The following is a 21,475-nucleotide window of genomic DNA, read 5'->3' on the forward strand; positions in this document are numbered from 1 at the left end:
CCAATACATGAGACCTCCCCATCACATCTGAGTACCCCTTATACATGAGCCTCCCATCTCATCAGAGTACCCCCCTATACATGAGACCCCCCACCACATCAGAGTACCCCTCTACATGAGACCCCCTATCAGAGTACCCCTATATAGGAGACCCACCATCACATCAGAGTACCTCCAATACATGAGACCCCCCTCATCACATCAGAGTACCCCAATACATGAGACCTCCCCATCACATCTGAGTACCCCCTATACATGAGCCCCCTATCTCATCAGAGTACCCCCTATACATAAGACCCCCTTCACAGAGTACCCCCAATACATGAGACCCCCCATACCATCAGAGTACCCCAATACATGAGACCTCCCCATCACATCTGAGTACCCCCTATACATGAGCCCCCCATCTCATCAGAGTACCCCTATACATAAGACCCCCCCATCACATAGTACCCCCAATACATGAGACCCCCCCATCCCATCAGAGTACCCCCTATACATGAGACCTCCATCACATCAGAGTACCCCAATACATGAGACCCCCCCCCCCCCCCCGTCCCATCAGAGTACTCCCAATGCATGAGACCCCCTATTACACCAGAGTACCCCCTATATATGGAGACCCCCCATCACATCAGAGTACCCCCTATACATAAGACCCTCCCCATCACATCAGAGTACCCCCAATACATGAGACCTCCTCATCACATCAGAGTACCCCCTATACATGAGACCCCCTCATCTCATCTGAGTACCCCCTATAAATGAGCCCCCCCATCACATCAGAGTACCCTCTATACATGAGACCCCCATCACATCAGAGTACCCTCTATACATATCACAAAGTCATTTTATCCATCACTGATCCGGGACAAACGGAGTCTCCTGCTTGCTTCCCCCTGGGGAGACCCAAGGGGCACCCCAGGGTGCCATGGCACCTTGGTTACGAAAACACAGCACTAGAGACCTGCAGAACATCGCTCTTCATCCTACACAGTCCTGAAAGGCAAAAATAAACACAAGACTTCGATGTGTTTCATTCCCCCGGGGTTATATTTATTCCTACCACAGAATATTATCCACATGACTTTCTCTACAACAAACCATTACTAGCCGTGACGAAGCCTGACCGCCCTCCAATGTGACACGGAAAGGCTCCAGGTCACGCCAACAGCTCAGTATTAACCGCAGGTCACCTGTTTGCTTTTATTTTATTTTTTTTTTAGTAAATTTTATATATTTTTAAGGAGATCGATAGAAAGCAGTTGTCTCCTCTCTCTAACACACCCTCGCGTGAAAACCTACCTCTTGAGTAGAAGCATTAGAGAATTAATGGAACCGTTATGAAGGTCAGTTTGGCCGTGTTTAGACGTTGTTAGCGTTCCATGTTGTGTTCTATATCTACACGTTGCAAGGGGGACAAGGACGAGAGGGGACAAGGATGTCCTGATCTTGGGACTCTGGGAGGAAATGAGGCCCATGTACCCTTGAAAGCCCAAGATTAGGAAAGCCCTGGAGCTACAAGGCACGAGGAACTTGGGGTAGCTTCATGGTAGACGGGAGTGACCACAACTTAATGGAGCAGGAGAGGGGAGGTCTACTGACATTGGAGGGTGTCATTGTGGGAGCAAAGTTGATTCAGGTCTTCAGGACATACTGAAGCAGACTGAGGCCTAAGGAACAAGGGGAACACAAGTTAGAATTGGGGCATTGAGAACAAAATCGCTTAGGTCCGATCTACATGAAGAAATTATGGTGGAAGGACGATTTTGATCATGCAAATCAAGGCACTTGTACGAGGTGGTATCGAAAAGTATCAAGATTAGTTTTGTAACACACCAACAGAGGGCGTGCCGACCTTCATAAGTCATTAAGCCAAAAGACGTCATCCTGTGTACATCGGGAGCTGTGCCACTGGTGCTATTCTGACCATGTGCGTTACTACGTCCGCTCTTTCAACATGGACAGCAAATTAGAACAAAGAGCAAATGTGAAGTTCTGCGTGAAACTGGGCAAATCACTGGATCTCCACAATGTTGGCAAAACGCTGACCTTTGAGCTAGATCCTCATCTTCGGAAAGAGGGCATTTTTCGGGGTTTAGCTCGTTGAGCGTCTTCCTGAGCTCTTGTCGTCTTCCAGTGATGTTCTTCTGCTCTTGACACCGACCTTTGAGCTGGATACTCATCTTCCGGAAGAGTGGCATTTTTGGGGGTTGAGCTCATTGAAGGTCTTCCTGAGCTCTCGTCGTCTTCAAATGATGTTCTTCCGCTCTTGACGCCGACCTTTGAGCTAGATCCTCATCTTCGGAAAGTTGGCATTTTTGGAGGTTGAGCTCGTTGAAGGTCTTCCTGAGCTCCTGTCATCTTCCAGTGATGTTCTTCCGCTCTTGATGCCGATCTTTGAGCTGGATCCTCATCCTCGGGAAGAGGGCATTTTTGGGGGTTGAGCTCATTGAAGGTCTTCCTGAGCTCTCGTCTTCTTCCAGTGATGTTCTTCCGCTCTTGACGCTAACCTTTGAACTGGATCCTCATCTTCAGGAAGAGTGACATTTTTGGGGGTCGAGCTCATTGAAGGTCTCCCTGAGCTCTCGTCGTCTTCCAGTGATGTTCTTCCAATCTTGGCACCAACCTTTGAGCTAGATGCTCATCTTCGGAAAGTTGGCATTTTTGGAGGTTGAGCTCGTTGAAGGTCTTCCTGAGCTCCTGTCATCTTCCAGTGATGTTCTTCCGCTCTTGACGCTGACCTTTGAACTGGATCCTCATTTTCGGGAAGAGGGGCATTTTTGGGGGTTGAGTTCATTGAAGGTCTTCCTGAGCTCCCGTCGTCTTCCAGTGATGTTCTTCCACTCTTGAAGCGCATGTGCCACTCAGATCACCTCGAACGACTCGTTGCAGCAACTTGCCGAATCATGTCAAACGTCTCTCTGGCAGATTTGCCCCGTTTCACGCAGAATTTCCCCTTTGCTTTTTGTCCTAACTTGCTGTCCATGATGGAATAGCAGCCGTGGTAATGCTTGTGTTTAGAATAGTACCAGTTGCACAGCTCCCGATGTACACAGGACATTGTCTTTTGGCACACTGATGTGCTTGTGCTGCCATCTATTGGTGTGTTACAAAACTAGTCTTGTAACGTTTTGATACCACCTTGTATAGCTTTCTACCAACCTATGTCACCCAACGGCACTCAAGTGAACCGAAACAAACATGTAACGGCAGTTTACATTTGACTGGCTGCATCATGACCAGGGGTGGACTGACCATTCGAGCACTCGGGGCCCTGGGTCAGTAGGGGGCCCCATGAAATGCCCCTGGTACCTTTTGTATAGGCTTTTTTGACTGTGGGCATGGACACAGGGGCCCCATAATTCCCTATTGCCTGGGGGCCCCATGAGTTGTCAGTCCACCCCTGGTCATGACGTGGTATCGTGGTCTCATCAAACCTGTACGGTAAGTACAGTCAGACAACCAGCTTTTTTTTAAAAGCAGCAGAAACATTTCAAAGCTCTATTCTGGAATGCTAGGCACCAGTTTGAATGGTCGAGTTTTAGGTGCCCATTGGAATGCTGGGAAAGTGGCACCTCTATGGCATACAGTATATGTTATAAACAGTCTTCATTTTTTTTCCTGGACCTATAACTCAAATCAATTGCAATACGGACTTAGAGACGCCCCGAAAAGAAGAGGTTACCGTAAGAGGACCAAGCAATTTGACTAATGAAAATTTACTGGATAAAATATAATTATAAAATTCAAATTCAAGAAAAATAACAACCTCCACCATTCACCAATTAAAAATGACAATGTTGTCATATAAGCACCGGACAGCTGCTGCTCACAAACATCCATCCACACAATCCATAGGCTTCTACACAAATCTTTGAGGATACCATCTAATTTTTTTTTTATTTGGACAGTTTTGTCCTGTCGTTTAAAGCCATTATAAGCCATGCAGGCTTGGTTTGAACCCATTGGAGGATATGGTGGAGTAGTCCTTTGGCTCTATTTGGATCTGTGTGGATGGACGTGCGTGAGCAGCTGCTATCCGGTGCTTATATGACAACGTTGCCATTTTTAATTCCTGAAGGTTGGAGGTGGGTTTTTATTTCTTGAATTAGAATTTTGTAACTGAATTTTATACAATAAGTTGTCATTAGTCAAACCACTTGGTCCTCTTATGGTAACCCCTTCTTTTTTGGGACTTCTCTAAGTCCGCGTTGCAGTTGGACTGTTTTCTGTTACGAGAATCGCACTCCTGAAACCCATGGTGAATCGGTGGACTTTTGACTGAGAAAAGTGGGAAAAGTTTTTTTTTACTTCTTCTTTTTAATTTTATATCCCCATGTTGCCTTTTATTATTTAGTGATATGACTCAAATCCCATCATGCTTCTGCTTCTGGGAGTCATGGGGGTTGTTGAAGTCTTGCAATGCCTCATGGGAACACAACAAGCTGGAGTGCTGAAGTTTGCTGACCCCTAAAAGTTAGAATATGCTTCTCAGTCCATATATGATTGATATATATGTATATTTATATATATATATATATATATATATATGTATAAAATATATATATATATGTATAAAATATATATATATATATAATTCAATAATCCATTCATGTTATGATAAAGAGAAGCTATAGAAAGGACAGACTTTGGAATGTACCCCATAGAAATGACTTTTGAATCAGCCCCCACCCCCCTTGCTAAAACGTTATCAAATGTAAAATCATACAAAAACAAGTTTCATTTTAAAAAAAAATCAAACTGTTAGTACAGTTAATAAAAAAAATTACATCATGAGCGTCGGAAAAATAAAATCTGTTTTTTTTTTTTTTTTTTTTGCAGTTAGTACTTAGAAAAAAAAAAATACATTCAACGAAGCTCGGTATGGTGAAGGCACACAATCGCGATGCGAATAATTGAGAATAAAAAACAAGTCCTGAAAAAAAAAAAAAAAGGTATTTAGCTTATAATTACTTCTATTTGCACAGAAAAAAAATTATATTAACCTGCAGATAAAGGATTATTTTTTTTTTAACTCGTTGATAATAATATAAAAGCAGCATTTGTAAACTATATAGGAAAACTGAAGATACAGCGGTGCCATGTACAACTGTATGATGTTCAGCAGCAGTTAGCGTCATATTCATCGTGATTAAATAATGTGTTATGCTGATGGAGCAATGGAAGTGTGCAGTCATAGTTTTTATTGCTATATATTCCAGTACGCGCTCAACCGCAACGCTGGGAAACAAGAAATGACAGTACCTCATTTTTACCACAAGATGGCACCAACAGACCACTGACAACAGTCTTTATACATTTTATCTACAAGATGGCACCAACAGACCACTGACAACAGTCATACATTTTATCCACTAGATGGCACCAATAGACCACTGACAACAGACATTATTTTTATCCACTAGATGGCACCAACAGATCACTGACAGTCATTATACATTTTATCCACTAGATGGCACCAACAGACCAATGACAACAGTCATTATACATTTTAACCACCAGATGGCACCAACAGACCACTGACAACAGTCATTATACATTTTAGCCACTGGACGGCACCAACAGACAACCGACAACAGTCATTATACATTTTATCCACTACGTGGCACCAACAGACCACTGACAACAGTCATTATACATTTTATCCACTAGATGGTACCAACAGACCACTGACAATAGTCATTATATATTTCATTCACTAGATGGCACCAACAGACCACTGACAACAGTCATTATATATTTCATTCACTAGATGGCACCAACAGACCACTGACAAGAGTCATTATACATTTTAACCACCAGAGGCACCAACAGACCACTGACAACAGTCATTATACATTTTATCCACTAGATGGCACCAACAGACCACTGACAACAGTCATTATACATTTTATCCACTAGATGGCACCAACAGACCAATGGCAACAGACATTATTAATTTTATCCACTAAATGGCACCAACAGACCACCAACAACAGTCATTATACATTTTATGTACAAGATGGCACCAACAGACCACCGACAACAGTCATTATACATTTTATCCACTAGATGGCACCAACAGACAACTGACAAGTCATTATACATTTTATCCCCTAGATGGCACTAACAGACCACTGACAACAGTCATTATACATTTTATCCACTAGATGGCACCAACAGACCAATGACAACAGTCATTATACATTTTGTCCACAAGATGGCACCAACAGACCACCAACAACAGTCATTATACATTTTATCTACAAGATGGCACCAACAGACCACCGACAACAGTCATTATACATTTTATCCACTAGATGGCACCAACAGACCAATGACAACAGACATTATTAATTTTATCCACTAAATGGCACCAACAGACCACCAACAATAGTCATTATACATTTTATCTACAAGATGGCACCAACAGACCACTGACAACAGTCATTATAAATTTTAACCACAACATGGCACCAACAGACCACTGACAACAGTCATTATACATTTTATCCAATAGATGGCACCAACAGACCACTGACAACAGTCATTATATATTTTATCCACTAGATGGCACCAACAGACCACTGACAACAGTCATTATATATTTTATCCACAAGATGGCACCAACAGACCACCGACAACAGTCATTATACATTTTATCCACTAGATGGCATCAACAGACCACCGACAACAGTCATTATACATTTTATCCACTAGATGGCACCAACAGACCACTGACAACAGTCATTATACATTTTATCCACTAGATGGCATCAACAGACCACTGACAACAGTCATTATACATGTTAACCACAAGATGGAAACAGCAGACCACTGACAAGTCATTATACATTTATCCACTAGATGGCACCAACAGGCCACTGACAACAGTTATTATAGATTTTATCCACTAGATGGCACCAACAGACCACTGACAACAGTCATTATACATTTTATTCACAAGATGGCACCAACAAACCACTGACAACAGTCATTACACATTTTATCCTCTAGATGACACCAACAGACCACTGACAACAATCATTATATATTTTTACCACTAGATGGCAACAACAGACCACTGACAATGGTGGGAGGAAACAATGGCTTGGTGGTCAGTGGGAAGAATAGTGCTCCATCATTGGTGTCAGCTGGACAATTAATTCCCTGTCTCTGGTGTCAGTGGGAGGAATAGTACCCCATTGTTGGTGTCAGCGGGAGAATTGATCCCCTGTCTCTGGTGTCAGTGGGAGGAATAGTGCCACATCATTGGTGTCAGCGGGAGGAATAGTGCCCCATCATTGGTGTCAGCGGGAGAATTGATTGCCTGTCTCTGTGTCAGTAGGAGGAATAGTGCTCCATCATAGGTCTCAGTGGGAGAGTTAATTTCTCTGTCTCTGGTGTCAGTGGGAGGAATAGTACCCCATTGTTGGTGTCAATGGGAGGAATAGTACCCCGTTGTTGGTGTCAGCGGAAGGTATAGTGCCACTTCATTGGTGTCAGTGGGAGGAATAGTGCCCTATCATTGGTGTCAGCTGGAGGATTAATTCCCTGTCTCTGGTGTCAGCGGGAGGAATAGTACCCCGTTGTTGGTGTCAGCGGGAGAAATAATTCCCTGTCTCTGGTGTCAGTGGGAGGAATAGCACCCCATTGTTGGTGTCAGTGTAAGGAATAGTGCCCCAAAGGGCCAAATAAAGGCAAGCAAGGGGCAAGCAAAGGGCCACATCCGGCCCTGCTCTAGACACCAACACTTCTTGCAAAAACTTCAGTTCTGATTTCATATTCTCTCCTTTGCACAATTTTCCGACAAGCAGATTGCAAAATTCCCAAAGGGCATTTCCTCCTTCAGGTTACTGGAAACCACAAAAACAAAGCAATACCTTTTGTGCTCAGAAGGGGGCGTGTACTAAGCAAGGTTAACGATCCACACTGGAAAAAAATTTCTAAATCGCAGACAGAGACCCGAAACAGGTCCGGCGTTCAGCCACAAGACCTTTATCCGCACAGCTTCCGCCATTTCCAAAAAGTTTTTCAGGACGCCTTTTTTTTCCTCCCGTAGGTCTAGAAAGTAACTGGAAGCAGAGCACGCACTTTAATCAGGGGCGGGGCATTCCGTTGTTATGGGCAAAGTCCTACCAGAAGGTTAATCAGGTGCTTCCATCAGGGATCTTCTGGCAACGAAAGGGATAATATGCTCCTCCCCTGGGATCTACTATCATCATCTCCACACCTCTTACCTCCCTGCAGCTCGACGCTGAGCCTCTCACCTCAGAGGTCGACCACAGGCCGTCCCCAAGTCTCGACCAATCATTGAGAGCCTCAGCCCCCTGGCAGCAGAGCAGTCACATCGATTTGAATGTCTGTGATTTTGTGTGGGCACCTCCAGCACTTGACCATCCATGACCGACCTTGATTCCCAGAATGCAGCCCAGGACAAGGTCGTGATGGGACAGCTTTTCAAAACCAATGAGTGTCCCAGACAAATCGGGACAGTCAGCAAATATGCAATTGCAAAGCTTTTCGGCATTTACAGAAAATTAAAAATGATCCAGTGATTGCATGGGGGAATTTGTAAGCCTGGCTTGTTTAGTCTTCCCTGCCGCCCTATGGCCATAGACAGTAAAATCATTTGTTAAATGGTTGCCCGTTCCGATGATGCTAGTCTTGGTAATTCAGATATGATCTCCAGTGACGGGGAAGGCAGTGTTCAGGCAGAGCCGCGGGTTGGGTTTGAACCTCAAACAACTATAGCAAAATCCATATGACTATGGGCTGGACTTTGGAGGCATCGGTCACATGAACACCATCGATCTAATGGCTTTGCCTAAAAGCCACGGCTCAAGCCATTTTGGCAGGAACTATGTGGCTAATGAACTTGCCAGCACCCATCCACTCCCAGAGCAAGCTCAAGCTTGAGATAGCAACTTCTACAGAACAACAGATTTTACCAGTGACACGACCGTGGCTAATTGGTTGGCTTTGCGTGAAGGCCACACACTAAGCCCTTTTGGTGGAAACCACCTTGCTTGGCTGCCTTTGCCTGAAGGCAACACACCAAGCCCTTTTGGTGGAAACCACATTGCTTGGCTGGCTTTGTCTAAAGGCCACACACCAAGACCTTTTGGTGGAAACCACATCGCTTGGCTAGATTTGCCTAAAGGACACCCACCAAGCCCTTTTGGTGGAAACCACATTACTTCGCTGGCTGTGCCTGAAGGCCACATGCCAAGCCCTTTTGGTGGAAACCACATTGCTTGGCTTTCTTTGCCTAAAGGCCACACACCAAGCCCTTTTGGTGGAAACCACATCGTTTGGCTGGCTTTGCCTGAAGGCCACATACCAAGACCTTTTGGTGGAAACCACATTGCTTCGCTGGCTGTGCCTGAAAGCCACATGCCAAGCCCTTTTGGTGGAAACCACATTGCTTGGCTTTCTTTGCCTAAAGGCCACACACCAAGCCCTTTTGGTGGAAACCACATCGTTTGGCTGGCTTTGCCTGAAGGCCACATACCAAGACCTTTTGGTGGAAACCACATTGCTTAGCTGGCTTTGCCTGAAGGCAACACACCTAGCCCTTCTGGTGGAAACCACATTGCTTGGCTGGCTTTGTCTAAAGGCCACACACCAAGCCCTTTTGGTGGAAACCACATTGCTTGACTGGCTTTGCCTGAAGGCCACACTCCAAGACCTTTTGGTGGAAAGCTCTTGTCACCCACGTACACCAGAAGAAAGCATTGAGGAGCACTTTTTTTTAGGAGATGAGCACTAAACTCTTTTACTGCATATGGTGGCAAGGAAGAAGAAGAGGTCAAACTGGATAGGCTTCAGTGTTGACTGTAGGTCTGCTTTAATTTGACCCCTGGGCCTCTAACAATAGCTAGCTCTATGGCACAGTACTAGTCACCCTCGGTGTTGTTCTGTACCACCCTGCTAGCAAAATACCAAAACCATCAAAACCATTCTGACCACCTGAAAACTGAAGGACACATCAGATGATAACACAAGTAATAGACTACCAATTTACTGTTTTCTCAGGTGCCTAGGTACGCAGGAAATTACTCAACAACAACAGAAAATCCCTTTCCGACTACTCCAACACAAAGTTCCTTCTAATGTTCTTCTACATCTCACATACAAATAGACAAACCTACTTATCCAAAACATCCGGTCTAACCCTTCATGTGACTACGAGCTAGCCGCATGTGACACCACAAAAGGGTTAATGTAGGCCAGCCCAGACCGGCAAACCGCAATCCCACACAATCCATTTTCCTATCCACTTTTGAACATTCCGTGACCCTACACAAGCTCTCCTCCTCCTCCTCCCCACTGAGGATTTACTGACAAATATTTTCCTCTTCCGAGGCCCAGGGTGGTACTGGACGTTCACAGGCTGCCCAAACAGCTGCTAAAATCCCTTCCCGGCAAGTCAAAAGAAGGTTAAAAGCTTTTTTTTTAAAGACAGACCCGGGCAAAAAAAATCAACTCTTTTGGTTATAGTACATGGTACAGAGCGGAACACGGCTCCTTAGATCCCTCAGGATCTTTGAAAAGGGAGATATTTGATTTGGAGGTTCAGTTGGACATCCAGATGGATCTCATTGACCTGTTTCGATTACCCTACGTCTGGAGAACCCAAGAGGTTCAAGGGGTCAGTGGGTAAATCATCCCACCAACATCTACCGAAGCTGAAAATCCTATATTTCCATCACATCGTAGAACTAACAAAGGAGAATGAAATGCTGAGGCTCACCAAGAGCATAACCAGAAAATCAACTAGTAGCCTCACCAAGAGTTTAACCAAAAAAAAACGAGAGGACACCACTCGCTCCAAATTTCCATAGCTTAAAGCTGAACTCCAGGCAAACAGCTTATACATAGGAGAGCTGCTTTACCTATCAAAGAATGTGTTTTCATGTCCATCCAGTTATGAGATTTACATAGCTCCGAAGCCCTGTCTGGCAAGGCAAGAGACCTGATTTCTCTCTGCTGCAGTTATATGACACCTACAGGTCTTGTCCCCCCCTGCCCAAGACTGGATAGTGAAAGGAGAAGCTCATCTCTTTGTAACTCTGCTCTCTCCTTCTATCAGCATGTTCCTTGTTAGCACATGAGCACTGTAGCACAACTGATTGAATCCTTCTGCTTCTTTTTTTTTTTTTTAATAGAACCCTTGACGAAGATCCATAATGTTGCAATAATTTGTGTCTTTTATATCGGCCTGGAGTTCAGCTTTAGAGGCTTTCCAGGGAAAAAAAAAATAGTTCAGATCTTTCCGTAGACTTAAAATGGAGGGTTCTGTAATTCATTTCCACAAGAGATTTGAGGGCTGTGTGAGGTCCAAACCCTTGTCTGATACCAATGTACTTCGATCGGTCAGAGGAGGTGCTACAGATATCTAATCAGTTCTCTGAGAAGATATGGTGGCTCCATCCTCAAGACCAGGGGTGGACTGACCATTCGGGCACTCGGGCACTGCCCGAGGGCCGGGGGTCAGTAGGGGACCCCATGAGATGCTCCTGGTACCTTTTATAGGCTTTTTTGGGTGTGGTAAGGACACAGGGGCCCCATGTTCCCCTATTGCCCGAGGGCCCCATGAGTTGTCAGTCCGCCCCTGCTCAAGACCCAGTCCCTCTGAAAACAACTGTCTTCACAGAAGGGCTTAGATGTCACATAGCTCTCGGCTTCCTGTGGTGGGATGTCGTTGCAATATTTCACAACTGAAGATCCGTTGAGATTATTTTTCACAATCACCCGCGATTGATACACCAGAATAATCACATAGGAGTGTGGCACCATGTTGAACGCAACCGATGGTGGTCTTAGTGGCCAGATTGATTGCTAAATATTTACAGTATCAGTGGGTCGTGGCAGATTTTCAGTGGCACCATTGTGTGATGAGACACGGCCTCCTAGCCATGACCTAAATCGCTGATTATATTTCCTAACCTAACTGCAAGGAGCTCGAAATTGAAGAACGTCTTCAAAATGGCCAACAGACAATCCAGGATGAAGCAGCTCTCCGCCACACTGACAGAAGAGGACCTTCTGACACCGCCACACTGACAGAAGAGGACAGAAGAGGACGTCGACTGACAGAAGAGGACCTTCCTCTACGTGTTGTAGGACATACCTCCTTTGTCCTACTCACGTCTCCTCCTCACATCTGTTAGGTGTCAGTTGTCCACCTCAGATGAGTCAACAAAGACCTTAGGAGAGGACAATGGTGGTATGTCCAAAGTAGGTCCACATGCGCCTACTACAAAATTTAGAACATTTTTGTAAAGCTTGAGGGAAAAACGGGATATTCATCGCCTGTTTCATGCATGCAGATAACGGCTTGAATCAATATTGGATATGACTGCATCCTTCCATTGAGTTGGGTTCAAGGTCAATCTCTCAATTTAAGTTTGAAGATTGAATTTGGCCAAGGCTAAAGTAGGTTACTGAGTACAAAAGTGGGGGGAAGTTGTACATGGCACTGCCCTTTTTTTTTTTTTCAGAAAGTAAAATATCTGCGTAATTTCTTTGCCAAAAAAGAAACGAGCTTTGAAGATGTTTGGCCCTGAGGCTGAGAAGGTGGGGGGAACCCTATGGCTGTTAATGCTGAGATGAGGACTGGCCGTGCAGATGGAGAATGTCTGCAAAGTTCTTGGGTGGGGTAGTAGCAATGGTCAATGCTCCTTGGCTTTAGCCTCTCCTGGGATGTTGTTTTGGAGAATGGAGTTGGCTTGAGGCGACCAGAGCAAAGTCGCTGTGAAGAAACAGATGAGGATGACATTTCCTATCAATGAAGTGGCCACGACGCCCAATGTAATCGCCAGCGAGTCCGTCTCGGAGTATACGCTGAGCCAAGACTTGCGAGACAACCGGTCGGTCAGCACGGCTTCCAACTGGAAATGGGTCCCCATGACGGCACAGATGTGGAAGAGCTGGTGACTATGGCCTGCAAGGGAGTATATTTTTAGGAAACAAAGGGAAAAAGTCATATATACCTCAAAAGTGATCTTTCCAAAACTCCTCTATTTTGAGGGAATCTTACCAAAGTAGTCAAAGCGACCAGGGGCCAGTCTTTCGGGAAGATGAGAAGCGAAGAGGAAACCGGTCAAGAAAGCAAAGAAGAGGTGATAGAGATGAAGAGGGATGGCTTCATTCCAGTTGCAACCTTCTCCGTAGCAGAAAAAGAGCTGTAGGGTGTCGAGAAACGGACATATCATCATGAAACGTAAAGCAGGAGTGACAACCTAAAGGCCAACTCAACTCAGATATCCCACAAATCGAGTCCCAGAGGAAAATGTCAGCTGGTTTAACTCTACAGCATTCACCAAACACTGAAGTATTGGTTCCGATTTAAAGCAGAGATGTTCCTCTCTGAAGGAACCATCAGACTACGTTTGATCAATCATGACGAAAAGAGATCATTTAAAATGAATGATACATAAGCACCACCTTCGGGCCAAGCAGGTATGTTTATTCCTTTAGCAATTGACCTGCAGATCCAAAGCAACCAACTGAGTCTTCTCCTGAGATTGCATGAAGGCAACCACTGCCTGAATGGAACATACCTGGCAAGATTTTTAACCACTTCCAGTCCGGACACTTTCCTCCCCTTCCAGTCCGGACACTTTCCCCCCCCTTCCAGTCCGGACACTTTCCTCCCCTTCCGGTCTGGACACTTTCCCCCCCTTCCGGTCCGGACACTTTCCCCCCCTTCCGGTCTGGACACTTTCCCCCCCTTCCGGTCCGGACACTTTCCCCCCCTTCCGGTCCGGACACTTTCACCCCCTTCCGGTCCGGACACTTTCCCCCCCTTCCGGTCCGGACACTTTCCCCCCCCCCCCTTCCAGTCCGGACGCTTTCACCCCCTTCCAGTCCAGGCCAATTTTCAGCTTTCGGCGCTGTCACACTTTGAATGGCAACACTGTACCTGTATGAATTTTTTATAATTGATTTGAGACAGATAAAGCTTTATTTTGGTGGTATTTATTCACCGCTGGGATTTTTATTTTTTTTTTGCTATGTAAATTAAAAAGTCCAAAAATTTTGAAAAAAAGTGTTTTTCTTATAAAATTTTGCAAATAAATAGTATTTCATCATAAATCTTGGCCAACATTTATTCCGTTATAGTTTTAGTGAAAAAAAAAATAACCCAAATTAGTTTATAACCAAAAATTATAATTTTTAAACTTTTTTTTTTATTTATAATTTTTTCTTTATAATTTTTTTTTTTTAACATACTGTCACCCTAGCAGTAGTATCACCATGGTGACACTGTACTACTTGTGGGGGGTGATGAAGATTTTTTTTTTTTTTTACACTGATTGATTTTACACCCATAAAGGCTGTAAAGCAATCATTTCTCCTTCTCTCTGGCTGCATTCTTGCAGCCATTGAGAACTACTGAGTGAGCTGTGATTGGTCACACCTTGTCACATGGCACAAGGCTGTTGTGAATGGCCCTGTACCGCGTGATCTCTGTGATCGTTCACAGATTTCACACGTAGTAAGCAATGATGTCACAAGTGAGATCTTGCTTACTACTCAGCATGTGATCACTGATTGGCTGATCAGTGATCACATGATCGGGACCTCGCGCAGAGGTCCCGTCTGACGATCGGTGTTCCACTGTGTCTGGAGGACACAGCGGGCACCGGATCGCGGTGCTGCGCGCTCCCAGGGAGCACGCACAAGCAGGGTTTATATAGAACGGCCGGGCGGGAGGTGGTTAAATCATTCAATGTCCGTTGGATCATGTAGACCAAGGGGTCACCAAACCAGGGGCGGACTGACAACTCATAGGGCCCCTGTGTCCTTGCCCAAACTCAAAAAAGCCTATGATAAAGGTACCAGGGGCATCTCATGGGGCCCCCTACTGACCCCAGGCCCTCGGGCAGTGCCCAAGTTTCCAAATAGTCAGTCCGCCCCTGCACCAAACTTTCTAAACAAAGGGCCAGTTTTCCGTCCTCCAGACTCTTGTGAACCATTGGTCCTCGCTGTCCACAATGTCCTCCTCACTGTCTTTAGAAGCATGTCTTTTATAAGGAAGCCACTTGAACGTGTATTGAGATGCCTTCAACATTGCAGAACAAGTCTAGTCTAACGGGACTAACGTCTACTAGCTACACCAAGACCTGGATACGATAAAACCTTTACTTTGTCTGCTCATCTCCAGTGATGGACAACAAAATGGCCACTCGCTGGTGTCGCTGGTTCAGAATAGACAGGTAAGCTCTTCTCAAGGGTGGCTACTTTCGAGAAGACACCAGTCCCTCAACAACTCAAAGCAAAGGCAAAACCCTCAGGAGCTTTGGTGACATCACTCAACCCAAGCAACTCCACTCGCTTAAAAACGGATGACGACCACATCGACTTGCCGCAGCTATGACAACTCACCCGGTAGAACAGGGGGACGTTGTCAAAGACAAAGGGGTGCACGAAAGCCACTGTGCGCAGGACTTTACTTAACACTGGCCGGTCTACCTCCAGGAATCTGCCGATGAAAGAGACAAAATATTATCAGGTCTTGGTTCTCCGAAGTGCCTCCACCCCCCTTTCCATCCATGTACAAATCAAGAGATGCCCACAAATTCCGAGAGACCCCGTATGTTAGTTAGTGCAATCAGCATTCTGTGAGCTAGCTGTCTGGGCAACTTGCCTGATATGCTTGAGAGCCATAGAACTGTCATGGCAAATTGCCTACAAGGAAGGTCACTAGGTCTTTCCTCAACCTTGCTTGACTTGCGACTGGCTAACAGAGTTGGATAACGCATTGTAAGGGGCGGACTGACAACTCATGGGGCCCCCAGGCAATAGGGGATCGTGGGGCCCCTGTGTCCTTGCCCAAACTCAAAAAAGCTTATGAACCAGGGGCATCTCACAGGGCCCCCTAATGACCCCGTGCCCTCGGGCAGTGCCTGAGTTTCCAAATTGTCAGTCCGCCCCTGCGCGTTGTACACACATACTAGGGCCAACTACCTACCGGCATGTCTGGAATGTAGGAGGACACCAGCCCACCTGGAGGAACCCCATGGAAACACAGCGAGAACGTGAAAACTCCATGCAGATAGGATCCCGTGCATGCGCAACTACCTTCTAGCTGCTAGAAGGCAAGGTATTGACCATGCAGGGGCAATGCGCGGTCCATGCCAACCATGGGCAGCTGGAGCAAGGGGGCAAAGAACGGGCGCAAGGTGCTACACCAATTCTATGGCAAGCATTAGGAGACGGGCGCAGTTCTGCATCCTTGAACCTGTCCCGGCACTGAGGTACAATACCCACCAAACTGGCCACGGTGTCAGAAAAATGAGCTGGGGTTACCCTGAAATCTGATTTCACCCTTGACCACGCAGGTAGAACGATGGCAATGCTGTCAAAGTGTGGTCACCGTCAGCACCTGTACGTACCGGGAGTAGCAGGAGAGGCCGGTGCAGATGAAGGTGTTGAAGGCCGCGATGGGGACGTAATACCGATGCAGGGTGCCGTTCACCCAGCGGTCAGGCATGACGTAGGCCCCATAGGTAAAGGCACAGCCTATGGAGAGAGGGCACATGAATGAAATGGAACACGACTACCGTCCAGGAGCACAAAAAACATCGACATCCATCAGATACGAAGAATGGCTACTTACCTGGGCAACGAACAAGGACCTGTCCTGTACCTACCCAGGCTGTAGAGACTGAGGGCTCCGTAGTCCAGGAAGTAGCAGATATGGCGGGCGTGGGCAGACATACTACTGAAGGTGTGGGCAAAGCTGGAGGTGAAGGGGTAAAGGCAGATCAGCATCATGTAAACCAGGAGGGGCCAATTGTATGGGTCCCCCAGAAAGTCCAGTGTGTAGGAGAGCAGGAGGAACCTCCACAGGAAATACCTGGACAGAGGATACAGGATTTACAGGAGATGGTCAGAGACTGCAGACATACTACAGGAGACGGTCAGAGACTGCAGACATAGTACAGGAGACGGTCAGAGACTGCTGACAGACTACAGGAGATGGTCAGAGACTGCGGACATGGTATAGGAGACGGTCAGAGACTGCTGACAGACTACAGGAGATGATCAGAGACTGCAGACATACTACAGGAGATGGTCAGAGACTGCTGACAGACTACAGGAGATGGTCAGAGACTGCAGACATACTACAGGAGATGGTCAGAGACTGCAGACGTACTACAGGAGATGGTCAGAGACTGCTGACAGACTACAGGAGATGGTCAGAGACTGCAGACATACTACAGGAGATGGTCAGAGATTGCAGACATACTACAGGAGATGGTCAGAGACAGTAGACATGGTACAGGAGATGGTCAGAGACTGCAGACATACTACAGGAGATGGTCAGAGACTGCAGATATACTACAGGAGACGGTCAGAGACTGCAGACATACTACAGGAGATGGTCAGAGACTGCAGACATACTACAGGAGATGGTCAGAGACTGCAGACATAGTACAGGAGATGGTCAGAGACTGCAGATATACTACAGGAGACTGCAGACATACTACAGGAGATGGTCAGAGACTGCAGACATACTACAGGAGATGGTCAGAGACTGCAGACATACTACAGGAGATGGTGAGAGACTGCAGACATACTACAGGAGATGGTCAGAGACTGCAGACATACTACAGGAGATGGTCAGAGACTGCAGACATACTACAGGAGATGGTCAGAGACTGCAGACATACTACAGGAGATGGTCAGAGACTGCAGACATACTACAGGAGATGGTCAGAGACTGCAGATGTAGTACAGGAGATGGTCAGAGACTGCAGATGTAGTACAAGAGATGGTCAGAGACTGCAGACATACTACAGGAGATGGTCAGAGACTGCAGACATACTACAGGAGAGGGTCAGAGACTGCAGACATGGTACAGGAGATGGTCAGAGACTGCAGACATAGTACAGGAGATGGTCAGAGACTGATGTGTAAATCTCCAATTAGACAGGTAATAGATGTACTGTGTGGGAATGTCTCTAGAACCATCCGCACAGATCTAGGCATGTGGTTAGTGGTGAATACACGGCGCCTGCACTGGCCTCCTGGACTCACCATGTCGGGAGGAAGTGGGTCCAGATGTTCACAGTTTCATTGGTCATTTGGAAGGAGCTGAGAAGGCAGTCCAGGGCGGTGCTTTTTGGGTGCCGGTACCCCGACATGATTCCATCTTCCCAAAACACCTGAATCAGTGACAACACTTATCAGTAACAAAGGAATTATTTATAAAATCTATAAAAGTGTTACTAGAAATGTCAATTCCACCACAAAACGTCCCCTCTTCTCATATCCCGCTCCTCATAGGAGGACCTGTCCCACCCCTATGACATGTGATCAGGGGGTTGGGCTGACTGGACACACCCCTGAGGTTCCCCTGTCATAGGTCAGAGAAATGTGAGTACTAAGTATAGTTTCTCTGCCAGTAGATTTAATGGGTGAACCTGTCATTAACCTGACGATTCTGTCTGAATAAAGTCGTCCCAGCATCAGTTTTCAGAAAAGCTCCACCCTTTATTTATTAAAAGGCTCTAGAATTGGCTGAGAGATGATGTCATCCAACTGCTGCACAGAAGGGAATGCGTTCCCTCAGTCTCAAAAAAAAAAAAAAAAAAAAAATATATATATATATATATATATATATATATATATATATATATATATTTGTTTTTTTTATTATTATTTATTTATTTAATTGTTATTTATCTAATTATCTGAACTTCAAGTATTCATATTTTTTTTTGTTATTTACCTGAGATTTATATATATATAATTTTATTTTATTTATGTTATTTATCTATTTATCTGAGCTTTATTATCTATTTTTATATATATATATATACATACACACATATGAATATATATTATTTTATTATTGTTATTTATATATTTAATTGTTAATTATCTAATTATCTGAGCAGCATGCATTCATATTTTTTTTTATGTTAATTACCTGAGCTATATATATATATATATATATAATTTTATTTATGTTATTTATCTATTTATCTGAGCTTTATATATATGTATATATTTTTATTATTATTATTTTTGTAAATTATTATTTATCTATTTATCTGAGCTTTATTATCTATTCATATATATATATATACACACACACATATGAATATATATTATTTTCTTATTGTTATTTATATATTTAATTGTTAATTATCTAATTATCTGAGCGGCATGCATTCATATATTTTTTTTTTATGTTAATTACCTGAGATGTATATATATATATAATTTTATTTATGTTATTTATCTATTTATCTGAGCTTTATATATATATATTTTTTATTATTATTTTTTTTAATTATTATTTATCTAATGATCTGAGCTTAATTTTTTTTGTTGTTGTTATCTATTTATTTATAAATATATAATTTTATTTATGTTATTTATCTGAGCTTTATTTATATATACAGTATATATATATATATATATATATATATATATATATATATATATTTATTTATATACACGCACACACACATATATATATATATTTTTTCCTCTTTAATTGTTATTTATCTATTTATCTGAGCTTTATTTATATATATATATATATATTTTTTTTTTTTTAAATTGTTATTTATCTAATGATCTGAGCTTTGTGTATCAGAGCCGTGCTGCTTCCTGTCACCACTAGTTACCAGATGTAGAGATAAAGCGCGCTGTGATGTTGCAGAGAGAAAAGGGGAAGTGTGAAGAGAACAGGAACGAATTATAACAGTGCCGATGGTGACAACATGGAATGGACAGATTCCTAAACTTCGAGAGTCAGAACTGAACCAGAGGAAAAAAAAAAGAAAGTCACTACACTTCGGGGTGTATTTATAAAACAGATCACATCGCTGAAAATGTACGTAAATTTGTTTCGGGTGAATGGGGCAAAAGCGAATGTTCTCTAGTCTCTGCAGATCGAATGTTATTCATTGAAAAAAACATGAATGAGGGAAATACAGCATTTTGGCCACTAGTTGGAGCTGAGGAGTATATTCTGTGTTTACCTCTTATCCTCATCTCCATCTATCGGCCATTATGCTGTATTTTTCTCATTCCTGTCACAGAAGTTTACATAATACAAAGGCTTCTGTGATTGGGCTGGAAGAGGGGAGGGGAGGGGGCGGGCATAGCAGCTGTTCAAAATCTCACAGCTCAGAAGGATCAGCCTTCAGAGCTGCTATGCCCGCCTCTCTCCGCTGATGCCCATTCCACTATAAAGGCTTCTGTGACTGGGCAGGAAGAGCGAAGGGGGGCGGGCATAGCAGCTGTTCCAGATCTCAGAGCTGAGAAGGATCAGCCTTTGGAGCTGCTATGCCTGCCTCTCTCCACTGCTGCCCATTCACAAAAGCCTTTGTATTTTGGGAATGAGTTCACATAATACCAAGGCTTCTGTTGTTGGGCGGGAAGAGGTTACCATGTGGTGGCTGCATTTGTTCTCCTTTGTCCAGGCTAGGGACGTTTTCAGAAAGCACAGAATATTCCCGTTGATCCTGCCAGAAATCCAGTGTCCTTGTAACAGCCTATGCACTGAACTCAACCCTCTCAGCTATCTCTACAAGAACAGCCACCCCTATGTATGGGAAATGAGGGGGGGGGGGGGGGAGGAGCTCATAGTCCAAATCAGGTGACAACGTCGCTTCTCCATATATACATTTAAGGAGCGTTGTCACCCTAGGACAGGGAGTGTGTTAGTCACATGGTTTGCCTCTCCCCGACTGACCGTCTTAAAGGGGTTGCACACATGCCATGGCCACAGCAAAAATCACACGCTCCTTCGTGTTCGCTGCTGAAAGCAACTCTATCCAGTGGACGGGGCTGCGCCACAACCGCCACCGTGCGCAATGAACGCAGCGGCAATGCGGTGGGGCAAGCCGTTCAGAGGTAAAACAGGTGGTCACATATTGCCTCCCAGATCACTTTTTAAGGCTCCAATCACATCTGAGAGTCGCATTTTTCACGCATATTTTACCGTGAATTTTGCGCATTTTTATACAGCTTTTTTAGCCGCTTTTAAGCTTTGATGTTTTTTTTCTTAGCCAATAGAGAAAAATATCATCTGTTGCATCACTTGTTGCTATGTTTTTCTGCTTCAGCTTTTCCATCAGCTTTTATTTCTTTTTTTATTATTGCTATTAATTTTTTATTTTATTATTATTAATAATGTATTAATTTATTTATTGATTTATTATTTATTTATTTTTTTGTTAGGATGATAATAATAATAATAAATAAATGTAAAATAAATACACAAGTAGATAAAAAGAATCATAAATAAATATGGTGTAATAATACATAAATAATAATTAACCCCTAACGTGAACCCTCCTAACCCTTAAAAAATATATTAAACAAATTATTATTATTATTATTATTATTATTATTATTAATAATAATAATAATAATAATAATATTTTTTTATTATTATTATTAACACATAAACACGAGCCAAAAATACATTATTAAT

At 44.0% G+C, this 21,475-nt stretch overlaps 1 protein-coding gene across 2 annotated transcripts in view; it reads right to left on the minus strand.

The window, feature by feature from the left end:
• Positions 1–1,030: 1,030 nt before the first annotated feature.
• Positions 1,031–21,475, minus strand: part of LOC149441361 (membrane progestin receptor delta-like) — a 33,921-nt gene continuing 13,476 nt past the window's right edge. For both annotated transcript variants that reach the window (XM_089657438.1, XM_089657437.1), the window contains 6 exons: positions 18,058–18,185; positions 16,668–16,873; positions 16,410–16,536; positions 15,400–15,496; positions 13,049–13,193; positions 1,031–12,952 (listed from right to left, as the gene is read on the minus strand). In XM_089657438.1, the coding sequence (XP_089513564.1) occupies positions 12,681–12,952; positions 13,049–13,193; positions 15,400–15,496; positions 16,410–16,536; positions 16,668–16,873; positions 18,058–18,185 (975 nt within the window). In that variant the 3' untranslated portion in view covers positions 1,031–12,680. The remainder of the gene's footprint in view (positions 12,953–13,048; positions 13,194–15,399; positions 15,497–16,409; positions 16,537–16,667; positions 16,874–18,057; positions 18,186–21,475) is intronic.

This window comes from Staurois parvus, unplaced genomic scaffold (genome assembly GCF_062004578.1).
Source record: "Staurois parvus isolate SC_StPar_1 unplaced genomic scaffold, SC_StPar_1.0 ptg001000l, whole genome shotgun sequence".
In the NCBI taxonomy this organism is placed as follows: Eukaryota; Metazoa; Chordata; class Amphibia; order Anura; family Ranidae; genus Staurois; species Staurois parvus.